Source organism: Oryzias latipes, chromosome 12 (assembly GCF_002234675.1).
Source record: "Oryzias latipes chromosome 12, ASM223467v1".
NCBI classification, from domain to species: domain Eukaryota; kingdom Metazoa; phylum Chordata; class Actinopteri; order Beloniformes; family Adrianichthyidae; genus Oryzias; species Oryzias latipes.
In genome coordinates, this window is record NC_019870.2 from 629,251 (window position 1) to 654,285 (window position 25,035).

Genomic DNA, 25,035 nt, shown 5'->3' on the forward strand with positions numbered 1-25,035 from the left:
ATGTTGCGCATTTAAAGAAAGAGATGTGTGCTGGATGAATGTTTACCGGAAGAATTTTAATGTAACTCTTCCGTGGAAACGGAAGCGGAAGTGTGGGAGGAAGTTTCTTCTTCCGGCTAAGTTGGATGTTTTGAATTTGACCCGGGTTCGAGGCGGCCTGAGATGAAAGGTCTTCTCGTGATGTTTACGTGAACCTGTGGTGTAGATGTTCAGCGGAAGATATAAAGAACCAGAGTTTGGTTCTGTTTGGTTCGGGTCAACTAAAGGGTTTAGGTAGCCACCGGCGTTAGCTAACGTCCGAGGACAGACCAACCCGGTTCAGATTGGCTTAAGTCTCCCATCGTAGTTGGAACACGTTTTGGGTTATGTAGGAACAGCCGAACCGGGATGAGTTCCGGGAGGCTCCAGGTCAAAATCAAACGGGTCTGCGAAAAAAAAGGATCCCGGGACTCCCCGAAGCCCCACCGGAGAGCAGGGGGGGGGCGTCCGCAGACATGCTCCCCCTGCAGGAGCAACGTCATGGCTGAGGACGCCGAGAGGGAGGTGCGTGGATGAAGGAGGGAACAGATGCTGGGCGGGGGGCGCGTGCAGGAACAACCTACCGGGTTGGATGAAGTTTTACAGATGTGTGACTTTCTGCAGGAGTCAGCTCCTCGGTCTCCCCAGCAGAGGAGCGCCTCACTGCCTGTGTTTGTCCAGCAGCTCTGCAGCGACAGCGAGGACCTGTTCGGGGACTGGGACAGCGTCCTGGGGGACAGCATCTTGGGGGACACCTCCCTGCTGCAGAAGCTGGACGCCACGGAACAACAGGACCACCCGGGTCAGACGCCGTTTAAGGAGGAGCTCAGACTGCAGGGTGGGGACCAGAGCGACACCCCCCCTCGCTGCTCCAACAGGCCAGAGGAGGAGCAGGGGCCGCTCCCAAAGAGGAGGAGCAGGAGGAGCGTGGCCGACCTGGTGAAGAGGACCATGCTGGGGAATGCGGCGGCTCCCGCTGCTGCTCCTCGGACGGCTGTGCTGAAGAAGGCGGTGGTTTCGGAGGAGATCAGCGTGGCCATGCAGGCCATGGAAAGCATCTCCTCCCAGACCACCGACCTCGGGCCTTTCTTCGGCCTCCCCAGCAAAGTGAAGGAGTTGATGCACAGACTGAGAGGAATCCAGAAGCTATACGGTGAGGCGCCGTCTCCTCCAGACATCTACGCTCTGCTGTGGCGGCAGGAGGAGGAACGCCGCCTTCCTGTCAGACTGAAGACTGTTGTGTGTGTCAGACTGGCAGGAGGCGTGTCTGAACCTGGACTGCGTCCAGCAGAGGAGGAACCTCATCTACTCCCTTCCAACCAGTGGAGGGAAGACTCTGGTGGCGGAGATCCTGATCCTCAGGGAGCTGCTGTGCAGGAGGAAGGACTGCCTCCTCGTCTTACCCTACATCTCCCTGGTTCAGGAGAAGGTGCTCCACCCCCCCACCCCCCCATGAGGGTCGCTCCGTCCGATGAACGCCATCAGCGGCAGCGTCTCTTCCCCCGTTCTGAAGTGGCGGCGTGTGCGTTTCAGGTGCGTGGGCTGGCGAGCTTGGGCCTGGAGCTGGACTTCCTGGTGGAGGAGTACGCCGGCAGCAGGGGGCGGTTCCCCCCAGTGAGGAGGAGGAACAGGACGTCTCTGTACGTGGCCACCATAGAGAAGGCTCACAGCCTGGTCAACTCGCTGATCGAGACCGGCAGGCTGGAGAACCTGGGGCTGTTGGTGGTCGACGAGGTAGGACACGCCCCCTCGCCATTACAGCTGTGGCGTCTGAACCGACCCAGTTTCCTTCTTTAAGGGGCGGAGTTATAATCAAATATGTGCAGGTCGTAGTAAGGTGAAGGTGAAGGAACACGGATGCAGACGGTCCTCCTGCTGAGCCTCCTCTGGGGGGGTCAAATGTCTTCAGGATGTTGAGGTTCTGAAGGAGGTTCTGGTGGTTCTGCAGTCACTAGAGTTCTGGATGAAGAGTAGGACATAGGGTTGTGCCGATGGTCGATACCATCGTCCATCGTGATGCCACGCCCCCCCCCCCCCCCACACACACACACGCTGCGAGTCGACACCATAAACCGCGGTTTCATGTTCAAAATTTCTTGATGAGATCAACGGTCGGATTAGAATGCAATCATCGTCAACTGACAATTTAAGGGACATCGCCCAACCCTAGTAGGAAACCTGTGGGACACTTCCTGGGATCGAGTTGGAAGTCCAGGATCCACAGGACCACCTGGTGGTTCAGGTGAAACCGGGTTTGGTGGCTGAATGTGGGACGCATGTTGAGGAGAAGTCAGCACTGCTGCTCCAGATGTTTCTGAGGAGCATCTGTGCTGGACGTTAGGCGTCTCCTGGAGGGGGGAGGGGGTGGTACCTGCTCCTCAGAGGCCTTCGGTTCCTCCACTCATTTATCCTTTGTTCCAGCTCCACATGCTGGGGGAGGGCAGCAGGGGGGCCGTGATGGAAATGACTGTGGCCAAAGTTCAGCACCTGAGCAGTGAGTGCCCCCCGTCAGCTGTTTGACCCCTCCCTGAATGAAAGCTCTGAAGCTGCCGTCTCTGCAGAAAACACTCAGGTCATCGGGATGAGCGCCACCCTGGGGAACATCCAGGACCTGCAGGCCTTTCTGCGAGCAGAACTCTACAGCAGCGACTTCAGACCCGTGAGTGACGGTTCTGTGCGGTTCTGTGCAGTCTTGAGTAGCACCGGCTGGTTTTGAAGCCCCGCCTCCTCCCCAGGTGCAGCTGAAAGAGTTTGTCAAAGTGAATGACAGCATCTACGAGGTCGACCCCACGCAGGAAAGCGGCTTCAGGTTCTCGCGGCTGCTCCCTTTCAAGGTCAGGGACCCCCACCCCAACCGGGTCAGCAGCGCCACTCTGGACCCGGCTGGTTCTACAGAAACCTGAATGAAGGTGTCTCCTGCAGTATTCCAGCTCCATGCAGAAGACCGACCCCGACCACATCATCGCCCTGGTGACCGAGGTCATCCCCGCCCACTCCTGCCTGATCTTCTGTCCCACCAAGAAGAACTGTGAGAACGTCGCCGCCATGATCTGCAAGTACCTGAAGGGGTGAGTCCGCCGGTCTTCTCCTGTTGCTCTGCTGCTCTGCAGCTCCGCCCACCTCTGCCCGCTCTCATAGAGACTTCCTGCGCCATCGCGAGGCTGAGAAGTCCCGCCTCCTCCAGGACCTGCAGGACGGCGGCGGCGGCTCCATGTGTCCGGTGCTGCGGAGGACGGTGCCGTACGGCGTGGCGTACCACCACAGCGGGTTGACCACCGAGGAGAGGAGGCTGCTGGAGGAGGCGTTCTCTCACGGCGTGCTGTGCCTCCTCGGCTGCACCTCCACGCTGGCGGCAGGCATCAACCTGCCGGCCCGCAGGTGAGCTGCCCTTACCTGAGGCATGTGGGCGGGGTGAGCATCCGTCACTCCTCATGAAACGTGAGCGAGTCACACGGAAACATTTCTGACGGCCCTCCCATGTGTGGCTGAAGCCCCGCCCACATTCAGCTGCTGTAGATCAGGGTTTATGGAGAGACGACTGCATTAAGGTTATGAATGTCCGTGTACACTCACCAAGTGGCCCCGCCCCTGTGTGATGTCACCGTCCTGCAGGGTGATCCTGCGCTCGCCGTACGTCGCCACGGAGTTCCTGAAGAGGACCCAGTACAAGCAGATGGTGGGCCGGGCCGGCCGGGCGGGGATGGACTCTGTGGGGGAGAGCGTGCTCATCCTGCAGGAGAAGGACCGCAGCGCGGTAACGGCGCCCCCCCAGTGGCACTTTTCTAACGGAACGTAAAGCTGCTGTTGCGGACCTGACAGGAACCGGTCCGGTTCTGTGGTTCTAGGCCAAGGTTCTGCTGTGTTCCCCCATGGAGAACTGCTACAGCAGGCTGCTGGAGGAGGACGCCAAAGGCCTGCTGACCCTCATCCTGTCCCTCATCGGCCTCAACGTTAGTAATCTGATTACTTTCCTCTTCTGCTGATGCAGCTGAGGTTCTGCTGCCGCTCTGGGATTGGCCGCTGTGGTTCTGATGCGTGTCTGCAGGTGGCGGCGTCGCTGCAGCAGCTGCAGGACTTCCTGCAGGGGACGCTGCTGTGCGTGCAGCAGCGGCGTCTCTGCACGGACGGCGGTCTGCAGGACGCGGTTCTGCGCTGCATCCACACGCTGTGCAGCAAAGACCTCATCACCGCCGCGGACCCCCACGCCGCCACGCTGCAGGTCACACGGCTGGGCAGAGCCGCCTACAAAGGTGGGTCCAGAATTGCTGTTCGGGTCCTCAGGAGCAGCAGGATTCTGAGGCCAGAACATCGACACCATCACAGCCTAAAACACAGAACGTGCACCATCAGCCGTTACCATGGAGACGTTTCAGAGCACGTGCACAACAGTTGCAGAACTCCTGCTGGTTCTGAAGAACATCAGTGGAGACTGATGGCAGAACCGTGTTTGAAGATCCTGTGAGCAGATGATTGGTTGCAGATGCAGAGATTTACAGAGATCTACAGAGATCTTTAATAATCTTCAGCCCACAGAGTAAAAATGCTGCTAAATTTTCAAAATAAAAGCAGAGAGACTGAGAAGGAAGTGGGTAGGGGGCGCTGCTGAGCCTTTCTTTGGATGGAACTGGATCATACAGTTGGGGGGGTCTGCAGAGGGAGGGGCATGTTCCACCCTCTTTTTCTGAAGGGGGGGTTTGGCGCAGAGCTTCTAGAGGAAATTGAAAGATGTCAGACCGGGTGGGGGGTTGGTTTCTGCTACAGGGGGCGGGGCTCTTCTGAGCGGTGTGCGTGTCCTCAGGCGGCGTGGACCTGACCTTCTGCCACCTCCTCTACAAAGACCTGAGCGCGGGCCTGGAGGGGCTGCTGCTCAGCAGCTTCCTGCACCTGCTGTACCTGGTGACGCCGTACGAGCTGGTCCCGCAGTGCTCGCCCAACTGGATGATCTACCTCAGACAGGTGTGTCGCCGCAGCGGCATTGGCGCTCTGCTTTCTGCGCCCGTCTGCTGAGCCGCTGCTCTCTGCCTTCAGTTCACCTCGCTGTCTGCGGCCGAGCAGAAGATGTCGGCCGCCATCGGCGTCCCCGAGAGCTTCGTGGCGAGAAAAGCGGCAGGACAGACGGTGAAGAAGGTGGGCTCGGCGCTTCCTTCCGCTTTCATTTGAGTGTTTGGCTTTGGGTCTGACCGAGGCGTGTTTCAGGGCGTGGACGCGGCGCAGGCGCAGCGGCTGTACCTGGCGCTGGTGCTGCTCTGTCTGCTGAAGGAGACCAGCGTGTGGGGCGTGGCCGAGCGCTTCCAGCTGAGCCGCGGCTTCGTGCAGACGCTGCTCAGCTCCGCCGCCGCCTTCTGCTCCTGCGCTCTGCACTTCGCCGAGGTAAGCCTCTGGCAGGACCGAGACTGGACCTGAACCGGTCCGGGACCGTTCAGACCGTCTGACCCGAAGCCGTCCTCCTCAGAGCTTCAAGTTTTTCCTTTTGTCTCAGAAAAGCCGGGAAAATGGGAGAATTCAGGGGGGGGGGTTCAAAGCAAACAGGCTGTGGACCGGTACCGGCCCGTGAGTCAGTTTCTGACCCGAAGATTCCGTCGGTTATCCTCTCCTCGCTCTCATGTCTTCCCTTCATCTGCGAACGTCTTAAAGCGGCGGCTCGGACCGCCAAAATAAAATCCTCCTCGCCGCTTTGACCTGGAGAAGCGAAGGCGGCAGAAGGTCTTCCTGCACGTGTGTTAGTCACCAGGGTTCTGGTCCGGTTCTGTGTGCTTCAGGAGCTGGAGGAGCTGTGGCCGTTCCGCTCCCTGCTGGCGGCGCTGACTCAGCGGCTGACGTACTGCGTGAAGGCGGAGCTGGTTCCCCTGATGGAGGTGGCAGGAGTCATGGAGGTGTGCAGGTGTTTGTGGAGGAGCTGCTCCTTCGTCTCCATCTCAGACCTTCATTCTGCCCCCCCCCCCCCCCCCCCCCCCCCCAGGCCAGAGCCAAGCAGCTGTACAGCGCCGGCTACAGGACGCTGACCCACCTGGCCAACGCCGACCCGGCTGTTCTCAGCAGAACCGTAGAGAACCTGTACACCAAGCAGGCCGCCATGATGGTGGCCTCCGCCAAAGTAAGAGTTCAGGGCCTTGGCCCACTTTTTCTACAATCCCTCCAAACTTCAGGTTAGCCCTTTCAGAATAAAAGCATCATCTGGGTTTAATTTCTGATCCTGATAGATGATAGAAAATCTGTTTGGAGGTTTTTTCCATCTTAAACCGCATCTTTTCACTTTTTAAACGTATAAAGCCACACCTCACTGACTCAGCAAACCATCAGCTCAGTGCCTGCTGGTCGCTGAAACGATGGACCCTGAAATCCGTACAGACCGGAAAAGTGGGCTGATCCACACATACGGGAGGGGTTGGGGTTCCTCAGGGTGGGATTCTAGGACCTCTGTCTGAGCACGCTCCCTCTGGGTCAGATCCTCCAAACCGATGATGTTTAGATCAAAGGTTAGTACCCTGCAGTCACGTTTCCATGGAGACGCCAGGCTGACGTTTAATGGAGACGTGTCAGCCTGATGTTTCCATGGAGACGCCCAACTGTCGCTCTGTCCCGAAGAATTTGATGGTTTGTTTTCCAGATGCTCCTGAGTGAGAAAGCTGCAGCTCTGCAGGAGGAAGTGGACGAGCTGTTGGCGCTGCCGGCCGACCTGCCGCTCCCCGACCCGCCGCGGTCCCAGCCGTGACCGACCCGCCGGGGTCCGGTCACGGCTCCCAGCCACACCCACAAGCTTCCTGCACCACCTTCAACACTCACCAGTGGACTTCAGATGGGGGGGGGTTTACCTGGATTCTTCCTGGGGGGTCCCCCTAAAACTACAGTAATCATTTCTGCTCTGCGGCGTGGCAGGAATGTCAAAACTTCAATAAATAATTCAGATATTTAGTTCAGCTTCTCTTAATGTGTCATTTTTCCTGAACAACTTTTCAGTTTTCCACATTTTCAAAAATAAATCATAGTGTTTAATATCTACATTTTGTAACATTTTCTTAGTTTTACTGCATATTTCCTGTTGTATAACTTTAATTTTGATGTATTCTTTGAATTTCAAAACGGTTTTAATCACTGTTGTTCAAATTCAAAATATTCAATTTCATATATTTAGCATGAAGTCGTCTCATACGGTGAACATACAATCATAAAGATGATGAATACATAGAATTCACAGACTAAACTAAACCTTAGAGCAGGGGTCGGGAACCCATGGCTCGCGAGCCATATATGGCTCTTTTGATGGTCACATGTGGCTCGCAGACAAATCTTTAATTATACTTTTTTTTTATCATTAGTCCAGTCCTTCTCGGGCGCGATGCGATGCCAGAGGCGTGCTGTAGTAGCGGTGCTTAGAGAGAGAAATCTGCGCCAGCGCTATCAGTTACTATTATCTATTATTTCACAGAGTTTGTACCACCTGGAAACCTGTGAATTGACGTGCCTAAAACTGCGCGCTCCCGTCTCTGAGAAAGAGCGCGCAGTTGCGGGGACGGGAGTGTGAGGAAGAAAGCAGGGGGGGGGGGGCTGAGGTGTTGTGGGGACAGGCAGCAGGTGAATCGCGCAGGGATTGTAAAAACGTAAAACCCGCTTCCCATCACTCACTGCAGTGTGTGAGTGTGTGTTTGTCTCCCCGTCTGCATGTGAGCAGTCTTTGTCACATCTACAGAACATTCAGGCCTATGATCACGTTTAAAGTCTCAACGCCTGAACGAAGCAGAAACTCACCACGTATCAACCAGACTAGACCATCAGCTAAACTACCACGAGAAATACTCATCATTTATTAGCAACAGAATAACAATGTTATTAAAAAGAATCCACAGACTTATTGTACTTTAAAAATGTTGAAATTACATCAAATGCACACATTCACTTGTATATTTAGTTTTAAACATATTGTCGCGGACAGAGTTGGATGGCTGTTGGGCCGCGTTAAAAGTTCTGGAGTTCATTGAACGCGTCAAGCAGAGATCTGATTGGCCCTCAGTTCTGTCGCTCAGCCTGTCGTTGGGGAGTTTGGACCAATGGGGTTCAGCTATGGGCCGAATAAGGGTAATGGGAGGACTGCAGCGGGAGCAGGTGAATATAAAGTTGGGAGAAGCGCTCTCGTTTCAGCGGGAGAGATTTAGGAGTTGCTGAATTAATTGAACGGCGTTTGTTGTGGTCTACAGTAACCAGAATAAAGAACCTTAAAAGAGGTTAAGTCTCCGTGCCTCAGTGTGGGAAAGGGACGCTACATTATTGTATGGCTCTTTCGAAATTACATTTAAAAATATGTGGCGTTTATGGCTCTCTTGGCCAAAAAGGTTCCCGAGCCCTGCCTTAGAACCTTCTTTCTAGATTTTCAAAATATTTTCTTAAACTTTATTTTTCAAATATTCATATTTTCTGTTTTTAGTTATTCCTTATACATTACATTATTGCTTAAGCTTTTTCGTTTTTATATCGTATTTAATATTTATGTTATTGATATAAATAATCCATATACACACACATAAATACATTACATGTAAATCTATAATAATTTTAGATGTATTTATTGTGTTTTATTTTGAAAATCTTGACATTTCTTCAGATTTAATGAACTATCTGAAGTCGGTTCCCTTTAGGATGTGTCTCATGGTTGTGGTTCTGATTCGGTCCCGGTTCCTGACAGTTCCGGTTCGGTGTGTGGGGGTGGGGGGGCAGGAAGTGTCAGGCTCCGTCATGAAGTCGCTCCTGCTGCTCCTCTCCGTCCTCTCCCTCCGGACCCACGGGGCCCGCTCCTCCTATGGCAGCTCTCCGGACCGGGTTCCGGTTCTGGACCTGCATCTGGACCTGTCCTCCTTGCTCCACCGGCTGGACCCGCGCTTCCTGTCCGTCACCATCGACGCGAGCCTGGCGGCGGAGGAGCGCTCCATGCTGCTGCTCAGGTAAACCCGCAGAGCCGGGGTCGGTTCAGAGTATGGTTCCGAGCCCAGATATGATGTTGATGTTGTGAAAGAGAAGGAAAGAGGAAATGTGAACATCTGTCCTAAACTCTGCCGCGTGAGCAGGAAGGCGCGCGCGCGCGGCAGGAAGAGTCCTGAACACCTTCCTGGAGTCAGCTGATCTGAAAAGGTTTCTGTTTGGGTTTAAACAGTTCGGATGGTTCTGGTTGAAGGAACATCAGTCAAATTTAAACTCCTGCGATTGAAGTTTTTTTAAAGAAACTTTATTAGATTTCCATAATTTACAAAATATTCAACCTTTTAAGTCCAGCTCGAAACTTTAATGTTGATCAGTAAACAAACGTCAGACTGGAAGCTGATGACGTCAGCATGTGTTCTCGGAAGAGCCAGAATTATGAAAATCCTGTTTCTAACATGGAGGACAAAGAAGGTTCAGATAAAAACTGCTTTTCTGAGTATTTCTTTATTCAAATCTTTAAATAAGAGACAGATGAAAAATACTGACACATTTGTTTGTGTCAAACATGGAATAAAAAAGAACAGTGTTCAAATGGAAACATCTGCTGATAACTGCAGACAAACACGTCTGAAATGGAGACGGAAGGTGAAGATCGTTTCAGCCAATCACCTGTGACAGCAACATTATCTATCAATATGATCAATATCAGCGACTTATCATTATTACAACGTGGTACCAGCAGGTGGTGGGTTTAGGTGCAGCAGGTGGTGCGTTTAGGTACAGTAGGTGGTGTGTTCGGGTGCAGCAGGTGGTGCGTTTAGGTGCAGTAGGTGGTGCGTTTAGGTGCAGCAGGTGGTGTTGTAACAAACACTACTTAATTTTAACTAATGTCTGCTATCAAAAGTTCTTTTTGTTTCTTCAAACCCTGTTTAAACAGAATCACATTATCATTCAAAACCAAAAATACACCTGTAAGATTTTCCAAACATAAATTTAATTTTCTTTTCTACCAAGTTTCTTTTTTCTCTGTCTTTTTTTCCACAGGTGCGCGCTCATACAAGAGTCAATGAAATGTCCACGCGAACGCGCATCGCGGCCTCTGTCAGTCCAATAAGTCCAACCAAAAGACCCCCCCCCCCCCCCAAAATAAACTGGTATACCAGTAAAAAATAAAAAAATGTTCTTTTCCTGGGTACCCAAGAAGGAAAAATGTGTCGATCTCACCAGATGGTCTCTTTGATCAGTTTATCTGGAAATGCGCACGGCACTTCCCTCGGCCTTTCGAATAAATCTCCGGTTTCTGCTCCCCCGTCACTCATCTGGACTCCACAGAATGTTGGTGGGGTAAATCCAGCAGGCAAGGAACAGCGAATAACTCGGAAGTCTTTTGTCACGGGAGAAGAGCACGGCGGCAGCTGTCAGCGCGTCTTTCACCTTCCTTCTTCCCTCCCTTGCGCACCTGTTCCGACCCCATTTAATAACCTTGGGGCAGGACCGCTGTGCGTCAGGTGAACCGTCCATAACATAAATAAACCCATGAACATAACACAAAGACCACATCCAGAAATGACAGTGGATAACATGTTTTTTTCACAGAAAAGCACGTTAGTCCCCTCATACACCAGCACAGGTAGAACTAATGTTTCTCTTTTTTTTTTTCTTCTTCCTCTATAGTCATAATGTGACACCGTCACAGTCCCCCCCCCTAAACTTAGTGAGGCTGAACCCAAATATAAGGCTTCAGGTTGACTACATTAACCGTGTCCACTTTTCTATCATGGTCCTTCCACTGAATCTGGTAATTTAGTGGTCCTAATCTTCTCATTATTACAGCTGGCCCTGACCATTTAGGCGCTAGTTTGGCTGAGAAGTGTTCAGATGCTTTGGAGAGTGGATGAGTCCGTACCCAGACCAAGTCTCCCGGCTGGAACTGCGCACTTCTCCTCCGGGTATTGTAGTACTTGGCTTGCCTGGTCTGACATTGCTCCACTCTCTTTTTAACTTGTTCTATCAGTCTTTGTTGTCTTTCCATGAGTGTATACCGTGGTTGATGCGGTGATGGTGTTGCTGTAATTAGCCGCTCCAAAGGACCTTTCAAGGCTCTTCCCAGGAAGAGCTCTGCTGGAGACTTTCCCGTGGTTTCATGGTATGCAGCATTTATTGCAAAGCGAAACTCTCTGATCCATTGATCCCAGTTTTGATGTTGGGTTCCTACATAGGATGCGATCATGGTTTTGATGGTGCGGTTGGATCGCTCTGTGAGGTTTGATTGTGGGTGGAAACTTGTGGTGAATGTCTGGGTCACCCCCCAGGTCTTGCAGAGGTGAGCCATTTCATATCCTGTGAATTGGGCTCCTCGGTCAGAGACAATTACTCGAGGAACACCAAATCGCGTGAAGATCTCATCCCTGAAGACTGCAGTGATGCGATGGGCTTTGCTATCTTTTAGGGGAAACATCTCCACCCATTTAGAAAAATAGTCTATAATGACCAGCAGAAACAGGTTTCCTTTTTTACTTCTAGGAAATGGGCCCATCAGGTCAACACCAAGTTTCTCCCAGGGATCTTCCACCCGAGTTGTCTGGAGAAGACCAGCTGGTTTTTTATTTTCAGGTTTGTAGGCCTGACATGTTTGACAACTTTTCACATGGTTCCATACATCCTTGCGGACGGTCGGCCACCAGGCCACTTCCAGGATTCTCAACAGAGTCTTTAGGCGACCTAGGTGTCCACTCAGAGGATAGTTGTGGAAATAACCCAGAAACACCTGGACAAGATCTTTTGGGACCACCAACTGGTATTTGTTGCCACCATCCCTAACTGGTGACCGCCGGTACAGGATACCATGTAAGATGCAAAAACCTATCCTGTCTGGTCTACCATCAGTCTCCGTCTCTTTGATAAGACAACTCAACTCTGGGTCTTTTTCCTGAGCGTCTTTGATTTCATCAAGAGATGATGGTAAGTCAGCAGAACAACTGGAGGTAAGGACAGCTGCATGTGCAGGTGGAGAGGGTGTACCTGGTACCGCCCTAGACAGTGCATCAGGCACGATGTTGTGCAGTCCTTTTCTATACTGGACCTTAAAGTCAAACTGTTGAAGTCGCAGAATCCACCGGGTAAGTCTGGATGAAGTTTTGGGACAATTAAACGCCCATGACAAAGCAGCGTGGTCAGTAAAAACAGTGAACTGCACTCCTTCGAGGTAGTGTCTCCATCTTTCAACAGCCCAAACCACTGACAGACATTCCTTTTCAGAGGTAGAGTAATGACACTCAGCTCCTTTTAGGCCTCGGGAGGCATATGCAATCACTCGTTCACCCTTGCTGGAGGGTTGAACTAACACTGCTCCCAGTCCGACTTCACTCGCATCTGTGTGGACTTCAAAAGGTAGAGCATAGTCAGGCTGCACAAGAACTGGAGCATTGATCAGAGCTGTTTTTAATTGTTGGAAGGACTGTTGGCACTCTTCAGTCCAGTCCCACTTCACGTCTTTTCTCTTAAGTCTGTTCAGGGGAGCTGCCAAGTCTGCAAAGTGTTGAATAAACTTATGGTACCATCCAACCAGACCCAGGAACCGTTGCAGAGACTTGACATTGGTGGGTGTTGGATATGCAGTCACTGCATCTGTCTTCTCGGGATCGACGTGCACCCCTTCACCCGACACCACATGTCCCAGGAATTTGAGTTCCTTTTGAAAGAAGATGCACTTCTTTAGGTTGAGGGTGAGGTGAGCCTGATGAAGCTTCTCAAAGACAGTGTTGAGGTCTCTTAAATGCTGCTCTGGTGTTGGGGAGAATACAATGACATCATCAATGTAGACACAGCAGATCTTGCCTCTTAGGTTCCCCAACACCTTCTCCATCAAGCGCTGGAATGTTGCACCTGCGTTTTTGAGTCCAAAAGGCATTACCTTGAATTGATAAAGCCCGTCTGGTGTGATGACGGCAGTTTTGGGCTTACTATCTTCAGCCATGGACACTTGCCAATATCCTGATTTCAAGTCAAGGGTGCTAAAGATGGCGGCTCCATGAAGGGATTCAAGCAGCTCGTGTACCAAAGGCATGGGATATGCATCTTGATGTGTTTTTTCATTGAGCCGTCGATAGTCCACACAGAACCTCATAGATCCATCCGGTTTCCCCACAAGCACCACAGGGGCGCCCCAGGAGGACTGTGATGGCTCTATGATCCCCTCTTTCAGCATTTGGTCCACATGGTCTGCTATGATCTTCCGTTTGTGAGGGGAGACCCGATAGGCCTTACAACGAATGGGAAGGTCATCAGTGGTGAAGATGTGATGTTTTTCCACTGTGGCTTTTCCTAGTCGGCTTGAACACAGTTCTGTCCAGGATCTGAGCAGGCTATTGACCTCAGAACAGGAGTGTTGTTTTAAGTCTGACGTTAAAGAGGGAACCAGAGTGTGTGTTATTGGAAGAGCCACATACAGGTTGGTTTTGGGACCAACACCATCAGAAGGGTGTTTTTCTTCAGACAACAAAAACGGATGGAAAGTGCTGCTTTTAGACCCACGAGTTCCATATGTGTGGTTGCTAAGGTCAATGATGGTAGAGGTCTTACGGAGGAAATCAAGACCTAATATAAGCAAGAAAGCAAGGTTGTCATCTGCCATGATGTAAGTGTCTAAGGGGTAGGTGACATCATGCCAGCAATACATCAGACAAATTTTACCCAGGGCATAGTGTGTTTTGCCATCAGCTAAAGCAAAGCTTTGATCATTGCATGGGTTCAGGGTTTCATCACTCCGAGCTATCTCCAACCACAGCCTGTGACTCATAAGGGTGAATGTACAACCAGTGTCGAACACAGCCCTGCATTGTTTTCCCCTAATAGTCACTGGGACGTGTAGCAAAGATAACCTAGGTATCTGACCCTGTTTAACCATGGTTACTACATCTGCTGTCTTCTTATACGAACTTTTGTCGAGAGTTTTTTTATAAGGTTTTTCTCTAGCTTTCTGCTGATCAACTTTCCCCCAGTAGTCTTTTGATGAACTACAGTCCCTTTCCACTAGTGTGCCTATCCTCACCATCTGGTCTACGGTGGTTACAGTCCCTCTTAAACATCCAGCAATTCGCGGATTACAATTATTTAAAATCTTTCTCACCAGCTCTGTTTCACTGATGTCTGGTTTCCATTTTAAACATAGAGCCCGGTAATCATAGGCAAAGTCCCTAAGACATTGCCCTGGTAACTGCACCATGTCTCGTAGTTTTTCCTCCACTTCTGCCAGGTAGTCAGGCGGAAGAAAGGCAATTTGAAATGCCTCTCTAAACTCATGCCAGTTGTGTACTTGAGCTTTAGCCACACTCCACCAACTATGTGCGGGCCCTTTAAGAACACCAGACAATGTGCCTATAAGCTCAGCATCAGTTAGTGGCCTTACAGCCAAGAAGGTTTCACATAGCTCAATGAAGTTTAATATTTCTGCGACTTCTCTGGACCCACTGAAAGATGGGAAATCCATACGGATTGCTGGTTTCGCATACATCATTGGAGCATTTGCCACCTGGCTAGCAGTGGTATTCAGTGACATGTTTACTGGTAGTGGTAATGGAGAGCTTTTGCTTGGCAAAGCTAGTGTTGGAGACAACATGTGCATTGACTGAGGACCTGAGGTAGAAGAAAGGTGTACTTCACCTAGCGCAGATGGACCAGAACCGGAAGGAAAACTGGGTGTCTGAGACACTGAATCAAAAACAGTTTGGGTTTGTGAAGTTCTCATTCGTAATGGCTCCGCCGCAGGAGGAAAGGAGTTTTGGTGACGGAGCCGCGCTCCATCAGTGAAGAGAGACGTGGAGATAGTAGCTGGACTGGCGCGCTTCAGTCTTTGGATTTCAGCCTTCCACTTCTCATCTCGTCGATGTAAACACTCAACCAATTGCTGCTCAAACTTTTGCATCATTGACGCCATGCGTTGTTCAAGGACTTCTAAAGAGTTGTCTACATGACCTCGGACACTAATCTCCCTGTTAAGAGCACTTTCCACAGAGTCTCTAAAATCATTTTCTAATGATGTTACTCTTTGCCCCAGAACATCTAAGATATTATATAGAGAAATTAAAGGAGGTGCATCCATATAAGAAGTATTATTATCTACAAGTGTGACATTTTCTTCCTGATCATCATCTGACAGGTAAAGAGAACTGATGAGTGAGGCGACTTCCTCCACAGGGTTCCTCCTGGTGACCCAAGCATCTCCTCCTCGCTGCTCATGTTCACTGATGTTATGGTCAAATGAGTCACCCTGCGTCGTTTGACCATCTTCTTCGACATCCACGCCACTTGTGGGGTGATCACATAGCATGGAATGATCTGGATTTGTACCCACATTGTCAGGCCTATCATCAGCCATATTGCTCTGGAGACAATTACAGTATATTTATATTTGACAGAAATGAGAACATAAAATTGTACAGGTCTTTTCCTTTTTTGGCTTTTTTTTTTTTTTTTTTTTGTGTAACAATTTAAATGCAAGATTTAGCAGACAAATTCAGTCCCCATACTGGCCACCACTGTGGTAAACACTACTTAATTTTAACTAATGTCTGCTATCAAAAGTTCTTTTTGTTTCTTCAAACCCTGTTTAAACAGAATCACATTATCATTCAAAACCAAAAATACACCTGTAAGATTTTCCAAACATAAATTTAATTTTCTTTTCTACCAAGTTTCTTTTTTCTCTCTCTTTTTTTCCACAGGTGCGCGCTCATACAAGAGTCAATGAAATGTCCACGCGAACGCGCATCGCGGCCTCTGTCAGTCCAATAAGTCCAACCAAAAGACCCCCCCCCCCCCCCAAAATAAACTGGTATACCAGTAAAAAATAAAAAAATGTTCTTTTCCTGGGTACCCAAGAAGGAAAAATGTGTCGATCTCACCAGATGGTCTCTTTGATCAGTTTATCTGGAAATGCGCACGGCACTTCCCTCGGCCTTTCGAATAAATCTCGGGTGCAGCAGGTGGTGCGTTTAGGAGCAGTATGTGGTGCGTTTAGGTGCAGCAGGTGGTGTGTTCGGGTGCAGCAGGTGGTGCATTTAGGAGCAGCAGGTGGTACGTTTAGGTGCAGTAGGTGGTGTGTTCGAATGCAGCAGGTGGTGCGTTTAGGTGCAGTAGGTGGTGTGTTCGGGTGCAGCAGGTGGTGCATTTAGGAGCAGCAGGTGGTACGTTTAGGTGCAGTAGGTGGTGTGTTCGAATGCAGCAGGTGGTGCGTTTAGGTGCAGTAGGTGGTGTGTTCGGGTGCAGCAGGTGGTGCGTTTAGGAGCAGTATGTTGTGCGTTTAGGTGCAGTAGGTGGTGTGTTCGGGTGCAGCAGGTGGTGCGTTTAGGAGCAGTATGTGGTGCGTTTAGGTGCAGTAGGTGGTGTGTTCGAATGCAGCAGGTGGTGCGTTTAGGTGCAGTAGATGGTGCGTTTAGGTGCAGCAGGTGGTGTATTCGGGTGCAGCAGGTGGTACGTTTAGGTGCAGTAGGTGGTGTGTTCGGGTGCAGCAGGTGGTGCGTTTAGGTGCAGTAGGTGGTGCGTTTAGGTGCAGCAGGTGGTGTATTCGGGTGCAGCAGGTGGTGCGTTTAGGTGCAGCAGGTGGTGCGTTTAGGTGCAGCAGGTGGTGCGTTTAGGGGCCTGCGCTGCAGTCAGACTTGTGGTTTTTCTCTCCAGGACTCAGAAGATCAGGACTTTGGCCAAAGCTCTGAGTCCGGCTTTCCTGAGGTTTGGGGGGACGCGGCAGGACTTCATGGTTTTTGACCCTAAAGGCGGCCAGCAGCTGACTGCGGCGCCGTCTGCAGGTACACAGTCCTGTTCTGCAGAGCTGCAGCCCCAGAACCAGCAGCTTACGTCATGTCTTGTCTGCAGAGGAGGCCTGTGGCGCCGTGCAGCTTCCCGCTTTGCTGGAAGGAGACCTGAAACAGAACTGGACCCAGCAGCTGCTGCTCCTGCAGAAAGAGGAGCACCAGGGGAGGTACCGCCGGACCCAGTTCACAGGTGGGTCCTGCTGGTCCGGCAGTCGTCCCCACAGAGCTCCCCCCTGACCGCGGTTCTGTTTCCGAGCCAGAACTCACCGTGGACCAACTGCAGTCCTTCAGCAGCTGCTGCGGCCTGGACCTGGTCTTTGGCCTCAACGCTCTGCTCCGGACGGCCCAGAACCGCTGGAACAGCAGCAACGCCGCTTCGCTGCTGCGCTACTGCGAGTCGCGCCGCTACCGCATGTCCTGGGAGCTGGGGAACGGTACGCAGCGCCGGTCTGCGGGCCGGTCCTCCTCTAGACCTCAATCCACAGATCTGACTGAACACAGAAAGAAAACTAGTTTAAAAGCATCAAGAAATGTTTCTGAATATTAAAGTTAAAACAGAAAATCCATAAAAACAAGAAATAAAAGACAATAAACATTTAGGACAAAAAGCCATAAAAAGCCATTAAATAACGATAAAAGTTCACATTTACTTTGAATTATTTCAGTAGTTAATTTTATTGTAATGTTTCTGAGAACTGATGAACCAAAACTTAAACATTGAAGGTTTTTCTTTGGTCACTGAAGACGTTTTTATTCAACATTTAAAGACATAATTCTGTTTCTTGTTTGTTTGTTGTTGAATAAACAAACAAACAAACATTCAAACCGGCTCTGATGGGGAACCTCCGCCGTCATGTGACCATCGGAGGGTCAGCTGGGTATGACCTCAGGCCTGAAGAGGTTAAATGTCCACCGCGTCGACTCTCATGCCGCCGTTCTGCGGGGCAGGAAGTGATGTCACCGCCGTCTCGCCGCTGTGTCCTCAGAGCCAAACAGCTTCGAGAAGAAGGCGGGGATCCGGGTGGACGGCGGTCAGCTGGGCCGGGACTTCACCCGGCTCAGGAAGATGATGTCCGAGTCCAGCCTGTACCGGGACGCCGGACTGTTTGGGCCGGACGTGGGTCAGCCGCGGGACCACCGGGCCGACATCCTGGGGGGGTGAGAACGTCTACTACAGGAATGCAGCGGTGGAACCTGACAAAGTCGGTCTTAAAGGTTTTGTTTGCTGCGTTCACGGACTTTTGGGAAAATGGGACTGTTGTTGTAGAAAGACGTCAGTGGCTTTGTCCCCCTGAAAGGTGGGGGCTGCTGTGACGCTGCAGAGCATGGGGGGGGGGTTATCATAATAGGTTCTGACTCCATTTTCCTGTCGTGTTCGCAGCTTCCTGCAGAGCGGAGGGGGGGCCATCGACGCCTGCACCTGGCATCAGTGAGTCTGCCCCCCCCGTCCAGAATAACCCTTCAGGTGATAAAGACCTGAGTCCCGGCTTGGTCGGCCGAACATCGTTAGCATTTAGCTAGTCTGTCTGTTCATTTACAGCATTAGTGGCCTGAGAAATCCTCAGGAGTCGATCATAAAAATCCATTTCTGGTTTTTATTCTGTTTGATCCGTTTAAAATGTTTCAAAGCTGAAACTGTTAGCAGACAAATCCTGACTGAGACCAGCAGAGGCCCCAGAACGTAACCCTGAGGACCTCCGTCTGCTCTCCTAGTTACTACGTGGACGGCAGAGCGGCTTCTCTGGAGGATTTTCTGGACCCCACGGTTCTGGACTCGTTGGCCGTGAAGACGGGTGAAGTTCTGGAGGTGGTTCCGCGCCGACAGTTCTTTTCTAGTTGGGGGGAGCGCCGTGTTTCAGAGTTTTTGCTCCTCCTCCACAGACGGTGAAAAGGGCGTCTCCAGGGACGCCGGTGTGGCTCGGAGAGACCAGCTCGGCGTTCGGGGGCGGAGCCGCAGGGCTGTCGGACTCCTTCGTTGCAGGATTCATGTGAGTGGAGGCGGAGGCGAACGGGTTCAAAGGTCAGCTGGGATGCTCTAAACAGACGTTTGTCAGACAGCATTTACTCTGAGTGGTTGATTGAGTTTACTGATTACCCAGAATTCCCGGTCTCATGACCAGCGTCAAACCATTTCTGCATCAGAACAGAGCTGCACTGTTGCTAGAGTGAAAACTCTGAACCGCTTCAGGATGCAGATCTGACTGAACTGGATCTGGACCTTCTCGCTCTGGTCTGCATCTCTCTGCAGGTGGCTGGACAAACTGGGCCTGGCTGCCAGAATGGGCCTGGACGTGGTGATGAGGCAGGTTCTGGTCGGGGCCGGAAGTTACCACCTGCTGGACGATGACCTCAATCCACTTCCTGTGAGACTTCCTGTTTGGGGTGGAGGGGTGTGTTTGTAGAGGCTGCAGCTCAGCTGAAGGTCATGCAGCTTCAGTCACCACTTCACCTCGGAGTCAGACTCTGATTTAAGCTGAGCTCTAACTCTGGGTCAAAGGGGGAGGAGTCTCTAATCCTCCTGGACAACCTGCTGCAGCGAACGCAGGAAGACTGCGGATCAGAACCACTTCACCCAAAACTCCAGAGTTCAACCCGGAAGTTGGCTCGTAATTTCAAATTAAGAGGAAAACTAGGAACAAAAGTAGTTGATGGATGGATGGATGGATGATGGATGGATGGATGATGGATGGATGGATGGATGATTGATGGATGGATGATGGATGGATGGATGGATGGATGATTGATGGATGGATGGATGGATGGATGGATGATGGATGGATGGATGGATGATTGATGGATGGATGATTGATGGATGGATGGATGGATGGATGATTGATGGATGGATGATTGATGGATGGATGATGGATGGATGGATGGATGGATGATGGATGGATGGATGATTGATTGATGGATGGATGATTGATGGATGGATGGATGGATGGATGGATGATTGATGGATGGATGATTGATGGATGGATGGATGGATGATTGATGGATGGATGATGGATGGATGGATGGATGGATGGATGATTGATGGATGGATGATGGATGGATGGATGGATGGATGGATGGATGGATGGATGGATGGATGATTGATGGATGGATGATTGATGGATGGATGGATGGATGATTGATGGATGGATGGATGGATGATTGATGGATGGATGGATGGATGGATGGATGATTGATGGATGGATGGATGGATGGATGGATGGATGGATGGATGGATGGATGATGGATGGATGGATGGATGGATGATGGATGGATGGATGGATGGATGGATGGATGGATGATGGATGGATGATTGATGGATGGATGGATGATTGATGGATGGATGGATGATTGATGGATGGATGGATGATTGATGGATGGATGATGGATGGATGGATGGATGGATGATTGATGGATGGATGGATGGATGGATGATGGATGGATGGATGATTGATGGATGGATGGATGGATGGATGATTGATGGATGGATGGATGATTGATGGATGGATGGATGGATGGATGGATGATTGATGGATGGATGGATGGATGGATGGGTGGATGGATGATGGATGGATGGATGGATGGATGATTGATGGATGGATGGATGGATGATTGATGGATGGATGGATGATTGATGGATGGATGGATGGATGATGGATGGATGGATGATTGATGGATGGATGGATGGATGATTGATGGATAATTGATGGATGGATGGATAATTGACGGATTGATGGATGGATGATGGATGGATGGATGGATGATTGATGGATCGATGGATGATTGATGGATGGATGATTGATGGATAATTGATGGATGGATGGATGGATGGATGGATGATGGATGGATGGATGTTTGATGGATGCGGGACAGACCAACTTGTTCGGGGCGTGTCTTGCAGCGCCGTCCTCTGCTGCCCCCTTGTGGACAGACGTGTGTTTTCTTTCAGGATTACTGGCTGTCGGTTCTTCACAAGAGGCTGGTTGGACCAGAGGTTCTGAACGTTGACGCGGTCTCTGGTGCTGGAGGTGGTCGGCGGGTCCGGTCGTACCTGCACTGCGCCAACAGGAGGAGGTAACAGCTGACGCAGAGGAAGACTCTGAGCTTCACAGGAAGCTGTCAGGATGAGACGAAGACGCTTTCCGTTTTTTCCTAAACGTTGGTTTGGTTTAAACGTCTGAGTTTGTCCATGAAGAGTGTTTCTGATGTAACCGACGAGGAGGCGGAGCTTAAACCAGAGCGTCTCCGGGTCCGAGCCCATGGCGCCGCTCGTGAAGCACTGTCTGAAAGTTGGGGAGGGGCTCTCAGCTTCCTGCTGTTTGTGTGTCTGCAGCTACAGAGACGGCGCCGTGGTTCTGATGTCCATGAACCTGAGCCCGAGGCCCGTCAGGATGCAGGTTCCGGTTCCGGTGTCGAACAGCACGGTGGAGACGTTCGTCCTTCAGTCCGATCGTCCCGGGATGGACGGCCTCCGATCCAGGTGCCTCTGCTGCAGCCGTTTTTGTTTGACAGTGAACTGTGCACGTGAACTGTGCACGTGGGAGGGTGCGTTCTGAGCGGCGGCATCATTTGTTGGATCCTGGAGGCCAGAATAGGCTGCAGCTCAGAAAGCCTTTCAGCTTTTCTGCTCAGAGCGCTGACGCCTGCGTTTTCACGCAGACACAAATGCACCTCTGCAGCTGCAGCTGCTAAAGCGTCTGCAGACCTGAAAGGCCGTTTCACGGACGGCTTGGCTCATTGTTCAGAGTATTCGTGTCCAGAATGCAGCTGACTGTGAGTCTGTGTCCATCATGAAGCTTCACAGCTGTTTTATTATCAAACATACCTCAACAGGATTCCTTATTAGTTTTTTTCTTACTACTTCATGGGTGCAGTTGTTGTTTTTGTTCCATATCATTTATAAACCAGTCAAACAGACGTTTGGAAGTTCAGATCGGGGTTGCAGTTCTGCAGTCCACCACCAGATGGCAGCAGCTCCCGTCCGTATCTCTGAAGGGAGCAGCGACATCTGCTGGTCGGGTTTCAGACTGCAGTGCAGCTGTGTGTGATTGAGCAGTTTGGGTCCATGTTCTTGCAGAAACCTGAGCAAGGTTTCCATCATCTTCATCAAGACAGAGCCGCAGAACCCAAATGACCAGCTTCTGGTTCTGTGTGCCCCCCCGTAACTCCTGTGTTTCCTGAAGGTCTGTGAAGCTGAACGGAGTTCTGCTGGAGATGGTGGACGATGAAACTCTTCCTCTGCTCGCCGGGGTTCCTCTGCCTCCATCAGACCACCTGCAGCTTCCCGCCTTCTCCCTGGCCTTCTTTGTGTTCACGGACGCCGGGGCGGCGGCCTGCCGCTGACCCGTAAGACCTCAGGTGGGACTCTGATGTCCTGAAAACGTCACGGAAGTGTTTGATGTGTTAACGGAAATAAAGAATGGAAAACGTTTGAAAAGTTCATCTGGACTGTTTTTAGGCAGAAGACGTTTCCTCTCAAATAAATCCAGGTGACTTTTTCAAAAAGGTTGTCTGCTGTGGAACCGTCCCGGATGGACGAATCTTCAGAAATGTCAAAGGAAAAAAAAGGTTTTCAGCCAAACAGGCGACTTTTTACCAAGTCTAAATTATGAAGCTGCTGCACTTTTATTGTGAAAATCCTCCATCTTACTGCTGCAGATCAGGTGAGTCTTTGTAGTGTTTGGTTGGTCCCAAGCCCCCCTATTTGTAAAAGGCATTGAAGAAAATGATCTAAAAGGTCATGAGGGAAGAGAGGAGGATGGTTGTTTCATCGTCTCCTTCTGAAAAACGTCTGCAGAGGAACCCGCTTCCCTTTGGAGCCGGAAAGGTGTGCACAGGTAACTTCCTGGTCACAGGTAACTTCCTGTGACAAGCTGCTGATAATGATTTGGACACGGAACTGAACCAGAGGAATCTTCTGGGATTTGTGGTCAGAACAACCAGACGTCTGAAGATTAAGGAGGAGCTGCTCAGGTGATTCCCTGGCTCCGCCTCCTTTGACCTTTTCAAGAAGCTGGAGGAGAAAGAGGCGAAGACCTGAATTCTGTCATCAGGTAAAGAGCAGGAGTCCTTGTATGGAACCCTGAGGTGCACCTCTGTTATGGACCATGGAGAAAATGAACTCTGCTGTGAGGAGCTTCTGAACTGAGAGTAGAGCGCCACCATCGGGTCACAAGAAGAACAAGCAGCTTGTAGGATTTCACAATAAAGGCTTTTATTAAATTCATTTACAGAGTAAAAGTCAGAAACATTTTCAGAGGTAATCTCACCTGTGAGTCATCTGTTCATTCTGTCATCTGTCACATATGGAGGCAGAAAAACGTGAGCCGCCCTTGATTGAAGTCATTCTCCACTTTTATATTTTTGGAGGATGACGTGAATTCACCTGGACAGGTGACATCAGAGGGCTTCCCTGAAGGCCCTGAGTCTTCCTGCTGCTCATCCTTACCTCCTTGACTTTTGACCTTCACAGTGTCACCTCGCTTGACCTCTTTGCATTTAGAGTTTCCCTTGAAACTTGGGCTGAATTTCCACTGCAGGTCTTGATGCCCAAATTTGATTTTTTCTGACTATATCCGATTTTTTTGATGACCCGTATCCGATATTTGCATTTACACTACACAATGCTGAGACTATCAAACGTAGACGTTCTGAGGACTACATAGCAGCATTTCCGCCTTCCACAGACCTGAGCACTGACCGCACGGATTTAAAACATTATGAGCGAGCAGGCCCTTAATAATAATCATAACAGTAAGAAAAGCACATTTAGAAGATGCGTGTTGGTCCAAACGGCAAACGTTTAGCATGGCGAAACCCTCCCCTTTTTGTTGTGTTTTTGTGTGACTGTGGTTGTCATGGAGGCAACGCAGCGACGGAAGGAGGCGTTGCCTGTGGCGCTCCAGGATGAGGCAGGAGAGGGGATGTGTGGGAGAGGAACAAGGAGGGATGCTGGGCCGGCTTATGGTCTCTCTCTGAGTTTGTACTAACAGTTTGATCCAAGCAAAGAAACAAACGGCTTCTAGCTGTTCCAGAGCAACGGTGTCCCGTTTGATTAGTTACCGTCTGCGTCCCGACCGGGACCCGACCGGAAATAACGAAGCCTGAGGCTGAAAGGTAACAGCTGATGGGGCTCCAGCTGTCCTCCAACAGCAACATCAGCACAAAAGCACCTTAATAAGTCATGTGATCTCAGTGGGTGGTGTCCTGCGTTGACGTCACTGACCTACGACTCGCATTCACTGGGGAATATCCGATTTGTCTGCTTACATGGCACACGCAGACGCACGTATCCGATTCATATCCGATTTATTTCCACATATGAATGAGGCCTGAATCCGATCTGAGAAAATCTGAATCCATGCGCTTTTGTCCTGCTTCCACGTTCACCGGTCATATCCCATCTGTGCCACATAAGAGGAAAAAATCGGAATTGGGTCACTTGAACCATGCAGTGGAAATGCGGCCTTAGTCTTCTTCCTGGAAGCTGCTGGACGTTTCCTCCAGGAAACAGACTCAGAGAGAATCCAGGTTGGTGAACCTCTCCTGACCTCTGTGTCTGACCTCTGACCTCTGTGTCTGACCTCTGGCTGACAAGCAGCAGTTGTTTAGATCTCAGTGTGAGGCCTTCATTCACGCTCCAGACAATAAAGAGGACCACAGAGAACTGGACCAGGCCTTCAGAACCCTGGACTTTGTTCTGATGATGTTATGTGACACACTGATCAGTCTGGATGACCTCGGAAGGGTCAAACATCTGAAAACTCAAATGTTGCGTTCGTGTAGCTCGAATAGCAACCACCAGAGGGAGCTGGACCCCACCGCGGGTCTTTATGGTCCAGTCCATCAGAACCAGAACCACGACTCCATTTAAAACGTCAAAGTAAAAATTAAAAATGAGTACAACAAACATTTATTCATCGTGACTTTTAATCCAACACACAGAAACAATGCAAACTGCTTGTGATTCTACATGTAAAATAGATTTTAAAATATGAATTTCCTTATTATTTGCATAACAAATATTCTGGTCTGAAATAGATTTGGAAATGCGTGTCTAAAAGGGGAACTGAACCACATCCTTCTTGAACTTGGTTAGAAAAACTTTTCATCTCGGGATTTTGATGAAAACCTTTCTGAAATCCTTTTCTTCTCTGATTCCGTTTCACATTTGCGTGACTCTGCGGGCTTTGGAGCGGAGAAACGGAAACCACATCCTGGACTGGAACCGGCTCTCTGATTGGTCAGGAGGCTGCGCATGCGCCTGTTGCGACGCTGTCTGAACTGGTGGTGTCGCGCAGAGTTCTGC

General features: G+C 50.5%; 2 protein-coding genes across 6 annotated transcripts; both read left to right on the top strand.

Moving 5' to 3' along the window:
- The first annotated feature begins 100 nt into the window (after positions 1 to 100).
- On the top strand, positions 101 to 6,935 carry helq (helicase, POLQ like). Of its 3 annotated transcripts, none has more exons than XM_023960710.1 (18): positions 101 to 543; positions 700 to 1,171; positions 1,269 to 1,447; positions 1,552 to 1,752; positions 2,440 to 2,512; positions 2,580 to 2,677; positions 2,754 to 2,852; positions 2,941 to 3,086; positions 3,157 to 3,396; positions 3,631 to 3,772; positions 3,864 to 3,968; positions 4,064 to 4,268; positions 4,817 to 4,974; positions 5,047 to 5,145; positions 5,215 to 5,388; positions 5,778 to 5,891; positions 5,978 to 6,112; positions 6,626 to 6,935. In XM_023960710.1, exons 1-18 carry the CDS (start codon positions 388 to 390, stop codon positions 6,728 to 6,730), a joined length of 2,901 nt encoding a protein of 966 aa, XP_023816478.1. In that variant the 5' UTR covers positions 101 to 387; the 3' UTR covers positions 6,731 to 6,935. The 3 variants fall into 3 exon arrangements, with proteins under 3 accessions (XP_023816478.1, XP_023816477.1, XP_023816479.1); XM_023960709.1 differs by having other exon boundaries at positions 105 to 543; positions 643 to 1,171; XM_023960711.1 differs by having other exon boundaries at positions 105 to 543; positions 703 to 1,171.
- Positions 6,936 to 8,728: 1,793 nt separating this feature from the next.
- On the top strand, positions 8,729 to 22,167 carry hpse (heparanase). Of its 3 annotated transcripts, XM_023960889.1 has the most exons (12): positions 8,729 to 8,951; positions 16,603 to 16,730; positions 16,798 to 16,926; positions 16,997 to 17,170; positions 17,723 to 17,894; positions 18,118 to 18,165; positions 18,450 to 18,543; positions 18,618 to 18,724; positions 18,985 to 19,099; positions 20,677 to 20,801; positions 21,061 to 21,207; positions 21,911 to 22,167. In XM_023960889.1, the coding sequence occupies exons 1-12, from the start codon at positions 8,746 to 8,748 to the stop codon at positions 22,068 to 22,070; spliced, it is 1,605 nt and encodes a 534-aa protein (XP_023816657.1). In that variant the 5' UTR covers positions 8,729 to 8,745; the 3' UTR covers positions 22,071 to 22,167. The 3 variants fall into 3 exon arrangements, with proteins under 3 accessions (XP_023816657.1, XP_023816658.1, XP_023816659.1); XM_023960890.1 differs by lacking the exon at positions 18,118 to 18,165 and having other exon boundaries at positions 21,911 to 22,159; XM_023960891.1 differs by lacking the exon at positions 16,997 to 17,170 and having other exon boundaries at positions 8,731 to 8,951; positions 21,911 to 22,159.
- Positions 22,168 to 25,035: the final 2,868 nt, after the last annotated feature.